Consider the following 22,841-nt stretch of genomic DNA (forward strand, 5'->3'; position numbering starts at 1 on the left):
CTTGGGCTGACAAATGGCAAGTAACATTCGCGCCACACAAATGCCAGGCATTGACTGCCCCCAACAAGAATCTAATCATCACCCTTGATGTTCAATGGCATTACCATCGATGAACTCCCCACTATCAACATCCTGGGGGATACCATTGACCAGAAACTGAACTGGACTAGCCCTATAAATACTGTGGCTACAAGACCAAGTCAGAGACTAGGGATCCTGCAGCGAGTAACTCACTTCCCGACTCTCCAAAGCCTGTCCGGCATCTACAAGACACAAGTCAGGAGTGTGATTGAATACTCTCCACTACCCTGGATGAGTGCAGCTCCAACAACACCAGTGAAACTTGACACCATCCAGGACAAAGCAGCCCGCTTGATTGGCACCCCTTTCACAAACATTCACTCCCTCCACCACTGATGCACAGTGGCAGCAGTGTGTACCATCTACAAGATGCACTGCAGGAGCTCACCAAGACTCCTCTGACAGCACTTTCCAAACCCAAGACCACTACCGTCTAAGACAAAGACAGCAGACACATGGAAACACCACCACCTGGAAGTTCCCCTCCAAGCCACTCACCATCCTGATTTGGGAATATATCGCCATTCCTTCACTGTCACTGGGTCAAAATCCTGGAACCCCCTCCCTAATAGCACTGTGGGTGTACCTACACCACATGGACTGCAGCGGTTCAAGAAGGCAGCTCACCACCACCTTCTCAAGGGCAATTAGGGATGGGCAATAAATACTGACCTCGCCGGCGACGCCCATATCCTGTGAATAACAAAAAAAAAATGGGACTTGGGAACACATCAGCTATGATCTAAGATAACTTACTCCTGTTCCACATAAAGAGATGACAACGAGAAAATAAAAGTTAGCAATACCGAACTCATCAAGTCTACAAAATGGGGAAATTGTTGAGGTTTTCCACTCTTTTTAGTTGTGCTGTCACTATCATTTGAAGTGTGCAAGAGGACAGGTTGGGGCTTGGTCATGATGATCCTCACACTTAAATATTCCAACAACACTCAATGTCAAGCCACATACATGAATACTTGGCACAGATGGAGCTGTTGCCCAGTAAGCAATAAACGCTGCAGGAGAATTTTGACAAGAGGTAAACAAGGCTCCAAAAATATAAAAACAGCAGTCCTGCTGTTAACCCTTAATTTAACTCTTTGAGGGGAAGGGAGCAATCTGAAAGAAATAATCTAAGATATAAGGATTTTTCTAACTAATTATTACATACAAAAAGAGTTCCTCTTATAATGTTTTAGTTCATATGTTCAACTTCATTCACTGTCAAGATAGGAAAGTCTTAATCTTTCAGTTTATAATGCTCATCAGGATCAACTTGACATGTTAGATTTCCATTTTTTTAAACTTGAACCTTTAAGGGGAGGGCAGCAAGGGATAAGAGCTACCAACCTTTCAAGTATATTTATCTATTTTTATTCAATGTCTTTACTATCAGGTGCAACGTGCGGATTTAGTGACCCAGCCTTGCCCTCTGCCTCCAAAATACATCTTTTTGGTCCCAAATAGACTTTGAATGATTTGAATTTTTCAAGACTCAGTCAATAGACATTTTTTAGATAAGGGTATCAATGGATTTGAATTAAAGGTAAGTAAAAGAGGTAGAAGTGAACTCCAATTATGACCAACAGTACTGTCAGGTCACCAAACGCCAGTTACCAAAAGCAAGATCATAGCAGAAAGATTTACTTTGAACAGTATGTACAGTGTCATCTTTGTACACAATTTACATCTTAATTACAAAATGTAGTTGCAGCTCCTGAACTCAGCAGCTTAGCAATACAGTTTCTGCATTGGAAATAGATCAGCAATATTAACATCTAAACAATAACATAAATGATGATGATGTAGGCATTAACTGGATTCTTAATGAAATGGGGTGTATCCCATTGTGCTGAATGCAACATAAGCACAAGTGTGAAGGGGCACCTCAGGAGGACACAGACCTAAAAATAAAAACACCAAGAGGATAACTGATCAAGATGCATAGTTCTTAAGAGTTGCCAACCCTCCAGGATTGTTCTGGAGTTACCAGGAATTAAAAATTAATCTCCAGGACATTGCTATGAGCAACCAAATAGAAAAATCATAGGGGCATTTAAAAAATGATTTTTTTGGTTGTTTTCCCATAACACTTCTGTTTACTGGCTTATGATAATATTAGAGACAGGGAGGGAGAAGGCTGTTTGACAGTTAAGAATCAACCGATCAAGAAAGTAGGAATCTGTTCATGTCCAAATTGGTGAGGGAATGCAGTGCGTCCTGAGGATGTGTGTGTCAGGTATCAATTGCAGGAATATGGGGAGTGGAAGATTTTGGAGACACTGGGTCATGTAATGAAATCTCCAGGAGTAAGCATAACCAGAATTGGCAAATTTAATAGCTTTGGAAAGGCCCACACAAGATGGAATTAGGCTCCTGACCCTTGACCAGCAGGCCTGCTGCTTATTCAACTTTCCAAGGAATTGAAAAAGTCAACATATTAATCAATTTGTAAGGTTATTAAAACTGACATGAGCACAGACACTTGGGTGGTCACAGAAGAAATTGTCCAAATGGAGAACTCTGAAAGCTTTTCTCTGGAGCTCCCTCACCAGTTTGTCGTGTCACCGTGGACTGCTACACAGAGGGAGAAATGGCAGGCAAATAAAAGTTAAACTTTGTAAAGACAAACAAATAACCTCACACTGCGCCCCCCCCCACCCAAGTTCATGATTCTGCAAAAAGCATATACTCTTTCACACAGTCATTAATGGAATGGCCAGATTACTACTTCCTCTTCCTGAACAGTAGATTCTTCCATTATTAAATAGTGGATTCAGCACAAATCCACTTCAGCCTTTAATTCCAATTCAGCACCCCATGGACTATGGGCAACCATCAATCCAAAGACATGACTGTTAATGCCTCAAATGATCTTTTCACTCTATGTCATGGATCTTACATAACTTATGATCTGCGGTCAGGCAAAGTTTAACTCTTTCTTCCTGAAGCAATGCACACAAAAAAACATGCAATTAAGTTTTAGTATATACTTTGTGCTCCAGCAAGTACCAGGAGAAAACCAAGCTCTATGAAAACCAGAGGGCCTGGGACAATAGACAGGGTTTCAGAGATCACTGTTCAGGAGGTCTGAGGCAGTGGGAGAATCAAAGATCACTGCTCTGGATGCTGGGTTCAGGAAGCTGAGGGCTCAGATTTCACTGTGCAGGGGGCAGGGACATTGAGGGAACCAGAGGACACGGGTGGGGTGTGGGTTTAGAAAGAGTGGGAGATGAAGAGTCACTGTTGGAAGGAAGGGGTTGTCATGGACAGTGAGAGATCAGAGGTCAACTCAGGGGTGAGGGTGGGTCCGAAAGGTTGGGGGTCCAGGATAGCGCGAGATCAGAGGCCACTGTGCGGAAGGTTGCATGTTCAGGGACAGTGGTGGGGGCAGGAGTGGGATTCAGAGGCCATACCTATTTTGCTATTTGGTTTACCACAGTAGAAATAGGGTGGTTACATCAAGCAGTGCAGCAACCTGCTCACTTCATACAAGTACAATACTGGGCTGCAATCATGCAGTAGAAACAATTCTGGACCTTAGCTGACCAAATTACAAAACACCGAAACAGGAAGCAGGTGCAGAAGTGTTGGGAAAACAATTGATCCACATAAACCAAACTAACATGTAAATAGCTGAATGTTTGTAGTACTAGGGTTACCACATATAATTCTTTCAGTTGATCAGTTCTTTCATGGGACTAGTGGATTCTATGATTCATGAGTGTATCTTTAACTTGGCCACTGTGTATACAGCCAGGAGTAGTGAGGTAGTTCCTCGAATCAAGATACATCAAGAATTTGCTATTCATTTTACAGTCAACATTAATGAGTGGGGTTTAGCTAAAATCATCAGTCACATAGACACTGCCCCAATATACAAAGCTGGAAACCTTATGTTCTCCTTGGAAATATGCTGTGTTTCCTAAGGTTACAAGATCTTCAGGCTATGTATGCAGTGGCTTTCATTAAACTGCAATTGAGAATTAAAAGAACACTGCTCCTCCCAGAAAAGACTGAAGATTGCTGCTGCAGATGAAATGCCTGAAATTGGAGTCCTGTATCCTTAGCACTGGCTAACACACTCCCAGCTACTGTTGAGAAACAAAACAAAACTGTGCAACTCTTGCAAAATCAAGCAAGCCCTGACCCCAGTAACAGTGGCAAAGGGCTTGGGCAAATTACATTTCAGTGCTATGGTTACCACTTATGTTCAAAATTTAGTTCAATAGCACCATCCAGTCAGTTGCCAAACGATTCTTTAGTTTCCAACAAAACCTGCCAATTTAGCTGACTCAAATTACCATAAGGACAATGAAGGATGGCATAGCATTCAATGTGATCAATCCATTCAAGAACTGTCCTACTGAACTTAATTATTTTGTGAACGTTGTGCTCAAGGTGAAAGATGTTAGTGCTAAGAAATGGATCATTTTCCATTTTGAGCATGTAGCGTCACTATCAAGCAGTCTTAGATTAAGTACTGCAGTTACAGAGTAAAGCTCTCTATTCTATCCAGTTATCATGTCTCAGCCCCAGGTCTAAGAGAGAGCCCACTTACTGCAGTAGTGCAACATTCTTTTCAATTTCCCCATACTATCAATTCTGCAAAGTACTGAATGACATTCTCAATTTTGTGTCAAATTCAAGGCGGTTTTTCATTGAACCCATGCCATCCAAACAATAGAATCTAGACTACCAAACTTATTTCAAGTAGGGTGATTACAGCACGTGGGCAAAGGTGTCAGTCTGGGCTGGATATTTACTCAGCTTCCAGGAGCAAAGCCAGCATCTAACCCACAGATCCCCAGTACCCCTATTGAATTTAATTATCACGACTCTTCAACTTGTGGAAGTCAAGTCAAACACTGCACAAACAGTGTGGAAACAGATCAGCAGCAGCAAACCGTGAAAACTGGAAAAGAACTGCACAAACCACTGAGCGGGTAATGCTTCTTCTAAACAAAGACCTGTTTTCCCAATCACAGCTTTAACGATTGTGGTCATTTCAAGTCTGTACTAATGTTAGTTGTGAAACATATTCACTTATACATGCTAAGTGTGAAGGATCACTGTCAACAGCTGGACAGCAATCACCATCGACAGCTGGACAGTGATTACTGCTAACAATGAAACAAAGTTCATTTTAAAAATATGCTTTCATAAATAAAACTTGCTTTTGAATTTGACCATTCATTGTTGCTGTACTGGAGAATACGTGCAAACCATGTTCCTTCACTCTCGAAAGCAGAGTCCAGATAATTTGAAAGTCTGAAAATTTGTCCTAGTGCTCTAGGAACAAAACTCCACTCTCAAAGTTCTCTCACTGATTAAAGTTTCCATATCTCTGTTCAATTGACAATCACAATTTCAATTAAAAACAACACACACACACAATATCCTGGAACACTATTCAAGGCTTCTTATTACGAGCAGTGATAGTCGGCTTCTTTCAGAAGGTGCTCTCAAGCAAACAATGGCAGCCACAGCCCGTGGGGCACACTTCCTGGGTCCGAAACCATTCCATCATATGACTTGTATGGCCACCATGCCCACAGGTGAGACAGAAGTTGGCAGATCCCCGTACAGCAACATGGCAGATGGCACATTGGAAGGTGAAGCCTTTGCAAATAGCACACTGTGTTCCTCGTACTTCACTGCGGCAATGACAGCAGTACACCCCAAACTCTGAAGGAGAAAGCAGATAAGAATTTAACTGTGCCCAAAATATTATTATGCAAAGCAGCCCACTATTGTTCAAATCTTTGTGTCCTAAGCTCAGTTTCAAGTTGCCTCATCTTCCAGAAAATAGAACAAATATAAGCTACATGATCAATCCTTGTAACCATTTCTTCTCCGTAATTAATATATTTAGTTCACCACCACTTCCTGTATTATGTAGCATTCTCCCTCTACCAGCAGCACTGACATGTCCTTCTGTTAGATTGAAGATGTTGGGGGAAAGCTGAGTCCACAACATTGAGAGTTATTGGTGAACAGAGTCTCATGCAAACAGCAACCTGTACGCTTGAAGTGTGTTGTGTCTGGTGGTACAGCACATGCTGGGGCTCTCAATTGCCTAAATTAGAGGTGTGCATAGAAAACTAGAGGATTCCTGCCACTTTATTCAGCAAATACCGCATGGCCAGACTGTTATTTTCAGCCTTCAATGCAGACTTATTTACAAGGTAATCACAGAGAAGTAAAAAGACACAGCAGGAAATTGAGTCTGCATTGCCTAACTTGTACAACACATAAAACTTTTTAAAACAACAGAGAAGTCCTTGCTATTTCCATTACTTCCAAATGAAAAAGTACATAAGGAATTATCTCTCAGGAGAACTATTGGCCCTCTGGCAACTGAGGCACTGTGAACAGCAACTTAGAGACCACTGTGCTGACCCTCAAAAACAGTTCTGTCCTAAATATTAATGTAGGCTGATTTGATGATTAAATAAATTCTTCTCAATTGTCAGGCAATTAAGATTTTAACTTTTTCCCCTTGCTTAAATCGATAAGCTGTGAGCAGTATCTCCTGACAATATGATGCATTTGCTTTTGATTCATCTTAGAATAAAGCTCCCCTGATGGCTCAACATTTTATGGCTAATGTTTTTTATTCCCCATCCAACTCAACTATTCATTTTAATTTCAAAGCAGAATGATCCAGCTGCCAAACATGCTTCAACCTATTCAGTCTGAATATAGATAGTGACACTGAGAACCAAAGACTGTCCGCCTCTCACTGAAACTGGCTTTTTCTGAATCATTGTGGATGCTAGCTCCTATCACAAAGGAAAAGGATCGATTACATATCAGTTCCAGCCATCTGAAGCTGATTTTTACTGAATTGAAAGTCATGTGAAAATATTAAATGTAGAACTTATGCTGAATTGAAGGACAATAACAGCTCCGTTACTAACTCAAATATTTAGTGCAGTCTGTAGGAGGGCATTTGCCAAGGTTATTCAGCAGCAGTTCAACTCCCCAGATCACAGGGCTGAGTTGCAGAAATGTAGCTTTCAATAACCCAAATATATATTCACAAATTTATTTTAAACAGGAACAGGGATAGGCCATTCAGTCTATCAAGATTGTTCCGCCATTCAGTTAGATCATGCCTGATCTGTGATTCAACTCCATATCGCCTGAAGCCCTTACCTAACAAAAATCTTTCGAACTCAGATTTGGAAATTTGAATTGACTCAGCATCCACAGCCGTTTTGGGGGTAGGGGGAGGAAGAAGAGAGAGAGGGAGACAGGGAGAGAGACAAGGAGGGAGACAGGGAGGGAGACAGGGAGGGAGACAGGGAGGGAGACAGGGAGGGAGACAGGGAGGGAGACAGGGAGGGAGACAGGGAGGGAGACAGGGAGGGAGACAGGGAGGGAGACAGGGAGGGAGACAGGGAGGGAGACAGGGAAGGAGACAGGGAGGGAGACAGGGAGGGAGACAGGGAGGGAGACAGGGAGGGAGACAGGGAGGGAGACAGGGAGGGAGACAGGGAGGGAGACAGGGAGGGAGACAGGGAGGGAGACAGGGAGGGAGACAGGGAGAGTCCATATTTCCACTGCCTTTTATGTGGAAAAGTGCTTCCTGATTTCAGTCCTAAATAGCCTAGCTCAAATTTTAACTTGGCACTACCTTAGTCTGGACTCACCCACAAGAGGAAAAGCCTTTCTGTATCTGTCTTATCAAACTAATTCATTGACCTAGGATTTACCTTGTGGCTGTAACTCGGGAGGTTAGAGCTGAAAATGCCATTCCACTAATGTCAAGTTATGCTTAAATTTTTTCATTATAATATGCCGGAACATACAAGTGGCCATAAATTGTGGACCAAGGAAATATTTAATTTCCACAATATATCCCTTCTTTAGATATGAAAATGAAAAACTCAAGTGACTCAACTATCATTCATACACATTAGGCACAAGAGGTTACATCTCTGGCAGTGGCACAAATTGGACGATAATGAGTTGGTCGCTCACTAAACAGTGTCTGATATCAATTCCAATATAGTCAATGGAACCAAGAATCAAGCACTTCATAGATTCAGAATTATACAGCACAGAAACAGGCACTTCGGCCAATCGTGTCCATACCGGCCATCAAGCACCTATATATTCTAATCCCATTTTCCAGCACTTGGCCCGTAGCCCTGTGTGCTATGGCATTTCAAGTGCTCACCTAAATACTTAAATGGGTGACGGTCCCTGCCTCTACCACCCCCTCAGGCAGTGTGTTTCAGATTCTAACCCCCTCTGAGTGAAAAGATTTTTCCTCAAATCCCCTCCAAGCCTCCTGCCCTTTACCTAAAATCTATGCTAAAACAAAAATACCTGGAAAAACTCAGCAGGTCTGGCAGCATCTGTGGAGAGGAATACAGTTAACATTTCGAGTCAGCGTGACTCTTCAACAGAACTAAGGAAAAATAGAAAAGGGGTGAAATATAAGCTGGTTTAAGGGGGTGGGCGGTGGTGGGACAAGAAGAGCTGGATAGAGGGCCAGTGATAGGTGGAGATAACCAAAAGATGTCACAGACAAAAGGACAAAGAGGTGTTGAAGGTGGTGATATTATTTAAAGGAATGTGCTAATTAAGGGTAGAAAGCAGGATGAGCAAGGTACAGATAGCCCTGGTGGGGTGGGGTGAAGGCATCGAAAAAGGCTAAATGATAGAGATAAAACAATGGATGGAAATACATTTAAAAATAATGGAAATAGGTGTGAAAAGAAAAATCTATATAAATTATTGGAAAAAACAAAAAGGAGGGCGAAAATCGGAAAGGGGATGGGGATGGAGGAGAGAGTTCATGATCTAAAATTGTTGAACTCAATATTCAGTCTGGAAGGCTTTACTGTGCTCCTCTCCACAGATGCTGCCAGAACTGCTGAGTTTTTCCAAGTATTTTTGTTTTTGTTTTGGATTTCCAGCATCCGCAGTTTTTTGCTTTTATTTTAAATCTATGCTCCCTGGTTATTGACACGTCTGCTAAGAGGAAAAGTTCCTTCCTATCTACCCTATCTATGTCCCTCATAATTTTGTATACGTCTATCAGGTTGCCCCCTCAGCCTCTTCTCCTCTAAGGAAAACAACCCTAGCCTATCCAGTCTCTCTTCATAGCCGAAACGCTCCAGGCCAGGCAACATCCTGGTGAATCCCCTCTGCACCCTCTCCAGTGCAATCACATTCTTCAATAGTGTGGCGACCGAAACTGCACACAATACTCCAGCTGTGGCCTAACTAGTGTTTTATACAGCTGTGTACAAAGGGCAACTGATCCAATATTGGCAGCATTGCGTCACTGCCTCAGGTGAATTTCTACCTCAAGGCATTAAAAAACCTGCAATCAGAGAAGCTTTTTAATTTTTAATGTGACTTCCATCCTATGTAATTTCTGCTTCTTCTAATGGCAGAGCAAGTCAAGGATAATTTTTTTAAAACTCAAAAATTGCAAAAGAAAACCAGAAAAATTGCTTTTGCCTGTTGCACCTGAAAATCCAGAGTTGATTTTAAGAGAGCCCATGAGCAAGCGCAGTTGCAGGAAACTTGTACATGAGGCTATGTAAACTTGGGGACATGAAAATTTTATTGGTGGAAGGATTGATAGACAATAGTGAAATTTTGACAAGGTTCAGGTGTATTGCAGTTCTGTGCAACTCCCTGTTCCCAATATTCTGAGATCTAGGGTAGATATTCTGAGATCTCTCAGGTCGCATATTTGATCTACGTGCATCCCTGAGCAGAAATACGCAAGGAATTCAAGGCCATCATTTTGAACACCTTAGTTAGGTCAGACCTCAACCTTCTGAACTCAAGGGAATTCAACCAACTTTACACAACCTGTCCTTATAATTTAACCTTTTAAGACCTGGTTCAATCTGGTGAATCTGCACTATACCTCATTCAAGGCCAATATGCCATTCCTGAGGTTTTGCTGCAGACAGGGCGTGATCAGGACTCTGTACAACTGAAGCGTAACTTCCTCCTTTATGTATTCCAGCACCCTTGAGATAAAGACCAACATTCCATTAGCCTATTTGGTATTCGTGTATGCCTGTTTTGGTGATTCATATGCCTGGACACCCAAATCCTTTGCTCCTCCACAGTTCCTCATCTTTCACCAGTAAGAATTTGCAACATCACCATTATGAATTAAGGAGTGACCTTTTGTAGATCAGCCCATTCAACTTGAACGCACTTGAGCCATAAATAACAAGCAATATCATCAGGGCATTCACCAAACACAGTAAAATCATATGGGTATTGAGCATTGAAGTACACCATTTTGAGTTTGCACCAACAAGCATAAACCCAGACCAAAATGAAGCTACTGCTCTACAATCTACACTTACCAATCCCCTTGTGAGGGTCAGGAGGGAAGGAGACAAATTTCAACACCTCTGCTCGCTTCTCTCGCAGGCCCCAGCGATACAGGATCTCCCCATAACACTTCTTAAAGTCATCATATTGCAGCATATTGGCTGGGTCAAGTAACCTGATGATTGAGAAAAGGGAGGTTAAATCACAAATTCAAAACTATACAAACAATAATATCTTGGCATGAGAAATACACTGCCAGGTTTTCCACTTAGTGCTTTGGTTTCCCCCCCCAGTTTCTTCTCTTTGCCCAATTGAATCTTCCCATGTTATGTACCGCAAATTTGACAGGATAAAAGTGCTGTCCCAGGGACTCTGCAAATGATAACAGCCAGTGGATTCTGGAGAAGCACAACACAGGAAAACACCCTTCCCTCTCTGCACAGATACCCCTGGCTTCAGTCCTTGCTCACAACGATGATGTTGAGATAAGTATTTCAAGATGTAGGGATCATGATGCAAGCCATATGCCATATCACTCAATGTTGCTGTGCAATGCTGTTTTGTACAACCCAACACATAAGTGGCACTCTTTCAGAGACCACTGCCCCTCTTTATCATCAAGATCATTAAACTGGAATGATGATACAGTCAGTGCTAATTTTTATTCTTTGAGTTACACTATATTTACTAAGCAGTTGAGAACTAAGGAAGTCCAGGAAAAGCAGACACATCAAAGCAGCATGACACAACTATGGTTCAAACTTCTTTTCATGCCCCACGGCCTATTTTCATTCCTCCAATATAACTCCCATCAAAGCACTCCCAGACCAAATACAAATTGACCAGAATTAAATCAATGTGATAACCAGGTCTTAAATCTTTCTTCCTGCCCCACCCTTAAAAAGGTCACAACACTCAGGGCTCCCTTGATGATTCAACTAGTTTAGCCAGCAAGTAGTTGAACCACAAGACCAACATGGAATCAGGTCTGATACCTGGGCTGCACTAACTGATTTCTGCCAACAGAACTGCTATGATTGGCCTCATCAGCTTGTTTAAGATTGGACATCCTTGCATCTGATCAATATCCGCCAACTCCTCCTGGAAAGTGGACTTCTATGCACAGCATGACGGCAGGATTGGGCTTTCATATGATGCCTTTCACAGTAAAATAGTTTTCACAGTGAACTATGGCCAGCCTTTGATTTCCATCTTTGAATAAGATACTGAGTTGTTAAAAGTATGTTCCTGGATCCCAGTAAGGAGTCAAGGCAGACAAGAAGGAGGGAAAACATTTTGTTAAAACCAAAAAACACTAAAATAAAGCTTAAATAGTTAGCTACCATACGTTTCCCATATTTGTTTCATACCATATAAGGCAGGTAAAGTGCATTTACTCACTTTTTGTTCTTTTCATGTTGCTCCTTCTCTCGTTCTTTTGGATCAGTGTAGATCTGATTTCCATAACGATAGTCATCTGGTGACTCGTAGCACCAAGAGTTAAGGTGTTCTGATTCCCTGCCCACTGAAACAGTGTTAGCGTATTTGTTATACATTAACTGAGATCAGTGCAGCAATAACCCACTGGGTGAGGCCTGAAATTCCTCAGCCAGATTACTGAGCCTAAAAGTCTTGTACAAGCCAATGGCATAAAGAAAAACACTTAGAGCTCAGGGCTATAGTGCAAACATTCATGGCGAGCTTCATCCCCCATTAAAACACTCAGGGTTGGTTCATACAGCAAGTAAAATAGATATCAGCAGTATAGGAGCAGACAGTGGCTTATTAACACATCTGTTGCTGAGGATACCAGGCTCAGTTTGAATACTGAAAACTGGGCTGGACTAGGTTACATGCTGCAACACAATTGGCAGATTCAGATTATAATCACAAACCATGCAATTACAGTTCTCATTATCCCCAAACATTTGGCTAACTTTGGAAAATTACTTTGCAAGTCCAATTATAGCAGCAATGAGCTGCTAAATTGTTTTTGGTGATTATGAATGGCAACTCTTGCAAGTCTGGAATGAGGCACCACAATGGGCTAAAATTTAAAGGTTAAATACCAGCTGATTCATGTGTTGAAGTCCTCTGAAATATCAGTGAACAGTGAGTATCATTACTATAGTGACATAGTGGAATTATATCACCCTGCGCTATCCCATTTGGTGGCGCCAGATGTACAAATATTGAAAAATAAAGGTGGTAACTGTACAAAGAACAGAACAGGTTTTGGAGAGATGACATTATGATGTACTATAGGATAGAGCAGGGTGTTGTAGAATTTACTCTGATGTACTATAGAATAGAACAGGGTGTTGCAGGGAATACAATGTGATGTACTGTATGTTAGGTCAGGATTTGTGGCTATTACTCTGATGTACTATGGGATAGAGCAGGATATTTTAATTTATTTTGCTGTTTTCCACCATTGCAGAAACCACCTGTTGATGGCAGGAATGAGATTTAATTGTCTCCCTGGGCATCCTGTTCCATCCATTCCAACTACCCCAACAGGTCAGAACATATTTACACCCAAGCCACTTGTTCATATTGCTCCATTCTTCTAAGGCTGCTTTACCTATGTTCCATCCAGCAGACCAGACGATAGTTTCAGATGTGCTCGAGTAGGATCCTGAAGAGGCATATCCTGACTGAAAGAACAGAGAAATTTTTAAGTGCTGTACAGAGCAGGGCTATGGAAACACCACTGCTAACAGATTACAAATGTTCATTGGACACCTGCTCATTAGAACTTGAACTCAAGCCACAGACAACATTCAGTAACGTGAAACAATGTTCAGTTCACTTCCCCCTCAAACAGAAAATTAACTCCTTCCCTGCCACAAACAAATAGACTTCGCGATTCAACCCTTCTTCACCCAAAAGGAAATTTAACAGATACAATATAGATGTAATACTTACCCTAAAGGCTGAATTAAACCCATCCCTGCCCCAAATTAAAACGGACTTATCCCCTTGCGAACACATGTGCCACCATATCCAAGAAACAATGGCTAGTGAACAAGCAATGCTGAATGGAAAAGTTTAAATGCTGCTACTTCAGGATTCTTAGACCCTGGGTCAAGTTGTCTCAGGGGAACTATTCAGTCTGGAAGCATCTAATAGGCTGGAAGCCCTTGCTTGGCCCCAAAGTATTCACTGCCATTACTTCTCAACACCCAGAGTTGTGTTCATAAGGAGGTCAGGCCCAACACAGGCATCGAGCATCAGCAACACTTCAAGGCTAGATTCAGTCACATAACTTCCTGTCAGCTTCTTGGTCTCTCCATCAGTCCATTGGGTTGTCATGGGACTTTTATTATGACTAATCGAATTTAAGCTATCATGGCTAGTAGCAAGCAGCTGTAGCACTGGCTTGAAAAATACGGAATTACTTCTATACAATGCAATTTAAAGTAGGAACAGAATGTGGTACATACCCCAGATCAAGCTAGTAGGAAATACACACTTACATAGTGTAAAAGAGGGGTGGAAGTAGAAGTGCGCTGGTAGACCTGCTGTCCTACGCTGCCGTAGTCCTGAGGCCTGGACTGGGCCTCAAACACACTGCATAGCATGGCTAGAGTCTGAACATCATGTATTGTGCTGTAATGAGTCAGGCTGTGAAGAAACACAGAACTAGTTAAATATAGATCAATAAAGCAGTGCAGGAGAAAGAACTAGGCTTCTCTTGCTCATTAACAATCTAGGTTGCACACTACCCAGGTCAGCTGAATAAAATCATAAGGATATAGACGAAGGTGAGCATTTGCACACCTAGCTCATCCTTCCATTGAAATCTACAAAATACGTAGGAACTCTTCATTATTAAATTGTGAGGGGTTAACAGAGTTTGGTTTATAAGAAGATAAGAAATCAAAGAATGAGTAGCCTATATGGTCCCTCGAGCTTGCTCTGCCTTTCAAAAAGATTATGACTGAACTTCTACATCATCACTATTTTTCTGCTCTATCTCCATATTCTTCAATTTCCTTTGTGCCCAAAAATCTATCAATCTCAATTTTGAATACACTCACCAAACAATAGGACAGTAACGGTAGGGAATTTCACCTACCCTAATATTAACTGGAATATAAATCAGTGTGAAGTACAACATTCTTAAAATGTTCAATACTAAATGTGTGGGGAGGGCAAACAAGGTGGGGAATACACAATAAATTGTAGGATATTGGGAACTGTAGAGGAACAGAGGGATCTTGGAGTGTAAGTCTACAGATCGCTTAAGGTAGCAGAACAGAAAGATAGGGTTAAAATGGCATAAAGGATATTTCTCTTTATTAGCAGAAGTATGGGTGCAGAGGGTTGTGCTGGGACCTACAGGGCTATGGTCTGAGAGCTGGAAAGTGAGATTAGGCTGGAGAGCTCTTTTATGGACAGTAAAGCTATGATTATCTGAATGAGCTCTTTCCGTGCCGTAAATTTTCTAGGTTTCCATGTTTCATCGAGTGAGCATGTACAGCCCTTTAGAGTAGAGAATTCCTAAAATTCACAGATTGGAGTAAAGAAATTTCTCACCTTAGTCCTGAATGGCCAGTCCCTTATCCGGCAACCATGACTACCAGTTCTAGACTCTCCACCCATGCGAAATAGCCACTCAGCACCTACTTTGAAAAGCCCTCAAAGAATTTTATACATTTCAACGCACTCACCTTTCTTTTATACTCCAAGGAATAGAGGCCCATTCCACTCAACCTCTCTTCATAAGACAGCCCTCTCAATCCAATGATCAATCTAGTGAACTTTTGTTGCATCATCTCTAAAGCAAGCATATACTTCCTTGGGTCTGAAAACCAAAACTGTACACTGTACTCAAGACGGTCTCACCAAATTCTTATCTAATAGCAGAAAGATTTCCTCATTTACACTCTAAACCCCTTGCAATAAGCCTTCCTAATTGTTTGCTGTACCTGCATGTTGACTTTAACTCAGATTCCCTCTGCATACATTTAGAATAGATCTTTTAGAAAGTATTCAGTTTTTCCATTCTTCCTCCTAAAACAGATAATGTCACACTTCCCTTCGTTATACTTGAAATGTCACCTTCTTGTCCAATCAATTTCCCACCTAGCTTTGTATCATCAATAAGCTAGAATACATTATACTCTGTGACCATTTGACACAGACTGTAAATATCCGAGATCCAAATCCTTATCCTTGAGCCAATCCTTTCGCTGCATCCTGCCATCCAGAAAATGACCCATTTATTCCTAACCTCTGTTCATTGTCCATTAACCAATCCTCAATTCATTCTTCTTTAATATTCATTTAAGGGAAATGGGCATCACTGGCTAGGCTAGCATTTACTGTCCGTCCCTAATTGCCCTCGAGGTGGTGGTGGTGAGCTGCCTTCTTGACTGTTGCAATTCATGTTGTGTAGGTACATCCACAGTGTTGTTAGGAATGGAGTTCCACAATTCTGATCTAGCAACAGTGAAGGACTGACGATATAGTCCCAAGTTAGGATGGTGTATGACTTGGAGGGGAACCTGCATGTGGTGGTATGCCCACGCATCTGCTGCCCTTGTCCTTCTAGGTGGTAGACGTCATGAGTTTGGAACATGCTGTCGAAGGAGCCTTGGTGAGTCGCTGCAGGGAATCTTGTAGATGGTACACCCTGCTGCCACTATGCATCTGTGGTGGAGGTAGTGAAAGTTTAGGATGATGGAGGTAGTGAATGTTTAGGGTGATGGACGGGGTGTGAATCAAGCGGCTGCTTTATCCTGGGTGGTGTTGAGCGTCTTGTGTGTTGTTGGAGCTGCACTCATCTAGGGGAGTCCATCACACTCCTGACTTGTGCCTTGTAGATGGGGAAAAGGCTTTAAGGAGTCAGGAGGCGAGTTACTCTCTGCAGAATTCCCAGCCTCTGACCTGCTCTTGTAGCCACAGTATTTCTTGGCTCGTCCAGTTCAGTTTCTGGTCAATATTGTGAATGTTGATCAATGGGGATTCAGCATTGAATGTCAGAGAGGGATTAGATTCTTTCTTGTTGGAGGTGATCATTGCCTGGCACTTGTATAGTTCAAGTTAGCTGCCACTCATCAGCCCAATTCATGCTAATATATTTAATCCAATACTGAGCCCTAATCTTGTGTAATACCTTTTTGCTTGGCACCTTGTTGAATCCTTTCTGATCCGCTGGTTCCCCTCCTCTAACCTACTAGTTACACCCTCAAAAAACTCTAACACATTTGTCAAATACTACTTCCCTTTCATAAAACCACACTGACTCTCCCAAATCATATTGCGATTTCCCAAGTATCCTGTACCACAGCTTTAACAATAGATTCTAGCATTCTACCGACTACTGATGTCAAACTAACTGACCTATAATTTCCCTGTCCTTCCTTTCTTGATCAGCAGGGTTAAACTTGCTACTTTCCAATTCCTAATGGGTCTGGTGATCAGCAATACATTGGTTGGTTTGGTGGTTGAGGGGGGGCAGTAGCTTTGAGATAGGTTGTGTGCTGCCATCCTTGAAACAGCAGAGCAAAAGAAGGGAAAGGTTTAAGTGACAGGTCATTCAGAGACTGATGATTTTAGTAGTAGATCTGACATACACATTCACAGGGCCTTGCTTTAAACCTGAGGTCACTGAATGTGGCCACCCTTAAAAATGACTGCCTCTGGTTGGAGAGGCTTGCATCAGCACAGAATCACATTCTGGGATGTGGGAGCAAGGATCTATTCAACTCTGAAAAGCAGGATACCTTCAAGTCAATCATTTCCACATTCTCCCAAAAACAGATAACACAGAATTGGAAGGGCAGATTTCTTTTAGCAAATCAAAATTAGAATAGCAATTTAGATCATGATGAAATTTCAAACATTTAGCAGAGCCATCAATATCTGAGCTTCCACTGAAGTCCCTAGTTTCAATATCAGTGTTAAAGTCCCAACAAAAGTACTATGATGATGTCAGATGTGATTCAGGGATAGCACTCTCACCTCTGAGTCAGGTGGTCATTGTTTCAAGCCTGACTCCAGAGACTCAAGAACAAAATCTAGGAAATGCTGCACTCTTCAAGGTGCCGTATTTCAGATGCAATATTAAATCATTCACATGGATATAAACTATACCATGGCATTTCGAATAAATAGATAAATGAGTTATCCCTGGTGTCCTGGCCAATGTTTACCCCTCAGCCAATATTACTTTTTTAAAATTCATGAGATGTGGGCGTTGATGGCTAGTGACCAGCATTTATCCAACCCTAATTGTCCTTGTTCAGAGGCCAGACCAGGTAAGGACAGCAGATTTTCTTCCCTGAAGGGCATTAGTGAACCAGATGGATTTTTACGACATTCGCCAATGGTTTCATTTTAATTGCAGATTTTTATTGCAGTGGCAGGATTTGAACCCGAGCATTACGCTGGATTACTAGTCCAGCGAGAACGCCGCTACGGCGTCGCCTCCCCTGCAAAAACAGATGATCTGATCATAATCACATAACTATTTTTGGAGCCTGTGTGCAAATTATAGAATGGTTTTAACACAGGAGGAGGCCATTTGGCCCACCATGTCCATGCTGACTCTCTGCAAGAGCAATCCACCTTGTCCCATTCCCCTGTCTTTTCCTGTAGCCCTGCAAGTTTTTTTCTCTTCAGATAATGATTGAATTCTCTTTTGAAAACACGCTCAGGCAGTACATTCCACACACTCAGGCAGTACATTCCAAATCCTAGCCACTTGCTGGGTAAAGAGCTTTTCCTCATGCTAATAATGCATCTTTTGCCTATTAACTTAAATCTGTATTCGCTGGTTCTTGATCTTTCTGCCAGTGAGAACTGTTTCTCTCTATTTACTCTATCCTGATCCCTCATGACTTTGCATGCCTCTATCAAATCTCCTGTTAATCTTCTCTTCCCCAAAGAAAACAGCCTCAGCTTCTCCAGTCTAACTGGAGTTAACTGAAGTTCCTCATCCCTGGAACCATTCTCATGAATCTTTTCTGCAGCCTTTCTAATACCTTCAAAATTGCTTTCGACATTTCTGATCTTACTGTAGTGACTATATTTCAAAAGTGGAGCATTGTCTGTAAAGTGCTTTCTGATGTCCTGAGATCATGAAAGGTGCTGTGCGAATGCTAATCTTTCTATGAAGCAGGGTAAAATAGCAAAATGGTTTGCAGAAGTCCTCAGTACTAACTGTTCAATACAATGAGAAATTACAGGATGACAGCACAATTAATTTTTAAGAAGCTTTATGAATGAAGCTTTTGATTTTTCCTGCATTTCCTATAGTTAAAGGAATTTCCAACAGAGATTGAGAGAGAAAGGTCTGAGATAATTTCAGGCAAACCAGACCCCGAATTCCTGTTCAATTTGTCACAATCCTTAATTACTGATGCTACCCAAATCAATCTTACAGCGACTCCAGGAGCTGTCGGCCAAATGGATGTCGTGCCCACGGAGTTTCTATGTCGGGATCAGGGTGAGGACTGAGGAAAGAGTCTGTAGCAACAGCAGCCAGAGACCACACCTAAAACACAAGTAAATGTATAGTGAAGTTAGTATATACCAAGGAATAGGAAAATGTAGAGCTATGCATTGGATTGTGGCACACAATGAGAATGGGGGGATAATTTCCTTCCCATTGGGGAGGTTGGCGATCGGCTGCACACTGCCATTTTACGTGGGTGGGTCAATTAAGGTGTACGCTCCCTGTGTGTGTGTGGGTAGGTGGGAGTGGCGGGGGGGTGGTGGGGGGAGTAGGCTGAGTCGGGGCACAGAGCTGCCTCAGGGAGATCAGTTTGCGTTCCAAAAATTTTTATAAAGAAAAAGAAATTTAGGACATGTCCCCTCATGTGAAACTGTCATGTGAGCTGGGACATGTTTATGAACTTTAATGAAAATCATTACTTCACTTATAAATCATTCATGAAACCTCATCCTGCCCGTGGTTGAGGTTTCATGAAAAATGCGAAGGCTGCCTGGGCTCTTCGTCTGCCCGTCAACCTTAAGGATGGATGGACAGTTATGTTAAGTGTTTAATTAGTTTTCATATGGCTTTAATAGGCCTTTGATGGTTCGGCGGGCGCGCACCGGATTTGGCTGCCTGCCCGCCAAACTGAAAATCAAAATGACGCGCGGTGACGTCAGGATGCACACCCAATGTCGCCGCGCGTCATCTTATGCTTCAGCGAGCGGGCCCCACCTCCGCTCGCCGAGCCAAAGATTCTGGCCCAGGATTAGTTAGTTTGGTTACTAGTTAACTGGTTGAACTGAATATAAAAGTAGAACCATTTTCCACTTTATTCTATATAAACAGAGATGCTAAGCTAACTACGTCTAGAATATGGGCCCCACCGTTGGTCGTTGTGTCCATAGTTTAAAAAATAAATCAAAGTGAAAAGCCAAGGTGCAGATTGCAGGACACCGCAAAGATTGACAAGATTAGATGGTACCAAAGGGGCTTTTAAAATCCTCGGACACAGGAATGACTCAGGGGGGCAAGAAATTGCCAGGAAATAATGGGAGAGTTGGAGATTGCACATCCAATCTCAATTTCATCACAGTGAAGATGGAAGGAAAAAGAAGAGCTCATAAATGTCAGCCTTGGCTCAGTTGCAGCACTCTTGCTTCAGTCATAAGATCATGGGTTCAAGCCCCTCTTTGGAAACTGAGGCATAAACTATGCTGACACTTTGATGCAGTGCTGAAGGAGTACTATGCTTTCAGAGGTGCGGTCTTTCAGATGAAGCATTGAACCAGGGTCTGATCTGCCCTCTCAGCTGAACGTAAACAGTACAATGAGATTACTTGAAGAAGTGGAGTGTTCTCCTGGTGTCCTGCCAGCATTTAACCTTTTACCAACACAACTGCCTATACAGATTAGCTGCTCATTTATCTCTTTGCCGTTTGTGGAATCTTACTGTGATTAAATTGGCTGCTGTGCTTGCCCACATTACAAGAATGACTATACTTCCAGAAAGTAACTAATTAGTGGTGAAGTGATTTGGGAAATTTGAAGACATAAAAGGGGCCGTGTGAATACAATTTCATTCTTTTTCAAGGGTCTACTAACATATCAATGGAGCCAAAGGATAGGACAGGACAGTTCTGTTCCATAACTACTACAGATTAAATTGTTTAAACTGGGGGCTTGGCTGTTAGTGTGTTGTTGTGTCAATGAACTTCATCAGAGTGGATGACTAAAATGATCCAATATGGTCACAGGAGCTCTTTGATTGCCACCCAAGGTACTGGGAGGTGCCAAGCAGAAGGCAAGCACTTCACCTTTTGGAGTGAGACAGAGATACAGAAAGAATGCTTGAATTGCCTCAGTGAGCTTGTCAAATAATTATTCAATTATTTTAGATCAGTATGGAATTGTATATAAACTGAACTATTTTACTTTCTCAGATTAAAAGGAAACCACTAAAGGAATGCAAACATCCGACATGTAACCTAACAACCACACATAATGGATAATTCAAACAATAAAAGATTGGGGTTGGGCGAGTGGGGACAACGGTGGTGGAGGTTTTCCACTTCAAGCTTCCAGGCATGGGCTCAGCACCTATGCCAGTGATTTTCTGCCCATTAAAATTCCCATCACAGGCTGGGAATTCAGAATTTCCTAATATGTGCTTCCAGTACTTGCCTGGGGACGCTGGAGTGGGAAATCTCCCCACAGTCCTTACTTTGAAATATATAAATGTGCTGGGTCAGTAAGAAGTATCGAACAGCAGGTAGATCACACAGTGTCAGTAATGAAACAGAGGCACTAGAGGCAATATAGTCTGGATTACGAGACATAGTTACAGAAAAAAAATCAGTACTGGAATTAATCACTGCAGAGTGCTGCATAGCTGGGAAAGTTAAAGATGGAAAGGGGGAAACGGAGTAGCCGTACTTAATAGAGATAACATATGGCAGTAGAAAAAATGTAATACGGCCATCAGTACAACAGAAATAGAATCCATGTGGATAGACATAAAAGACAATAAAGGATCAATCACACGAATAGGGGTAGTCTACAGGCCATCTAAATGGTGAAAGGGAGGCAGAGGAAGTAACATTCAAAAAAATTAGGGAAAAAAGTAAACAACAGAGTAACCATCAAAGGGAATGTCAAATACCTCCAAATTAACTGGTCAGAAAATTTGGGTAAAGGGGGTCAGGGAATGGAATCCCTACAATGTATTTTTTACAGATGATATGTGCCACAGAAACAGGCGATTTGGCAGATCCAGTCCATGCTGCTGTTTATGCTACGCTTGAGCCCCCCCACCCACCCCCAATCTTTCCTCATCTAAAACCACCATCATAACCATTTATTCCCTTCTCCCTCGAATGCATCTATACTATCCACTTCAACTGCTACATTCTCACCACTCTTCGGGTAAAGAATTAATCTGAATTCTCTATTGGATTTTCTGATGACTATCTTATATTGATGGCCCCTCGGTATTCTCTTCCTGCAACAGGAAACATTTACTCTTGTCTTCACCCTATCACAACCTTTCTTCATTTTAAAGAAGCGTGAACTAAATGGGCCAAATGGCCTCGCTCTGTGTCCTAGATGAATATTGTCACCCCTCAACCTTTTTTCAAGAGAAAAGAGACCCAGCCTGTTAATCTTTTCCTGATATGTATTCCCACACACTTCTTATATGATCCTTGTAAATCTTTTCTGCACCCTCTCCAGTGCCTCTGTATTCTTTTTATAATACGTCAACCAGAACTGCACACAGTAATCTAAGTGTGTATAACTAAGGTTCGATACAGGTTTAGCACAACTTCCATATTTTTTAATTCTTTCCATCCAGAAATAAAGCCTAATACTTGGTTTGCTTTTTTAAGTGCCCATGATAGCCTGAGGTGCAATTTTTAGTGATTGGTGCATATCTACTCTGAGGTCCCCTTCTTCCTCTATTCCACCTAGACTTATACATTACAAGGAATAAGTGACCTCCATTTTATTCTTACCAAAATGTACTCTCTCACATTTACCTGCTTGAACTTCATTTGTCAATTATTTGTTTATTCTGCAAGTTTATTAATGTCCTTCAGCAATTTGTTGACGTCTTCCTCAGTATTGACTAACCACTGCATCCCCCCTGAATTTGGTTTCATCAGAAATTTAAAAATTGTGCTTTTGATTCCAAAATCCAAATCATTAACGTAAATTGTGAACAACAGTGATCTCAACTCTGACCCTTGTACAACACCACTTCCCATCCTCTGCCACTCTGAATAACTATCCTTTACTCCCATTCTCCGCTTTCTGTTGCCAGCTAGCAATCAATTTTGCCACTTTTACCGACTCCACATTCTTTAACCTTATTCATTGGTCTATTATGGGGCACCTTATCGAAGGCCTTCTGAAAATCTAGATAAGTTACATCTACTAGCATTATTTTTTCTACCACTGATGTTAAGCGGACTGATCTATAATTCCCTGGACA

At 41.8% G+C, this 22,841-nt stretch overlaps 1 protein-coding gene across 2 annotated transcripts in view; it reads right to left on the reverse strand.

Annotated features, from left to right (window-relative positions):
* Positions 1-1,709: 1,709 nt before the first annotated feature.
* The window catches only part of wdr59 (WD repeat domain 59), an 89,766-nt gene continuing 68,634 nt past the window's right edge, over positions 1,710-22,841 (reverse strand). For both annotated transcript variants that reach the window (XM_041191436.1, XM_041191435.1), the window contains exons 21-26: positions 18,798-18,910; positions 13,884-14,031; positions 12,989-13,061; positions 11,806-11,929; positions 10,437-10,579; positions 1,710-5,769 (exon numbers count right to left, since the gene is read on the reverse strand). In XM_041191436.1, coding sequence (XP_041047370.1) covers positions 5,534-5,769; positions 10,437-10,579; positions 11,806-11,929; positions 12,989-13,061; positions 13,884-14,031; positions 18,798-18,910 — 837 coding nt within the window. In that variant the 3' untranslated portion in view covers positions 1,710-5,533. The remainder of the gene's footprint in view (positions 5,770-10,436; positions 10,580-11,805; positions 11,930-12,988; positions 13,062-13,883; positions 14,032-18,797; positions 18,911-22,841) is intronic.

This window comes from Carcharodon carcharias, chromosome 7, assembly GCF_017639515.1.
Source record: "Carcharodon carcharias isolate sCarCar2 chromosome 7, sCarCar2.pri, whole genome shotgun sequence".
NCBI classification, from domain to species: domain Eukaryota; kingdom Metazoa; phylum Chordata; class Chondrichthyes; order Lamniformes; family Lamnidae; genus Carcharodon; species Carcharodon carcharias.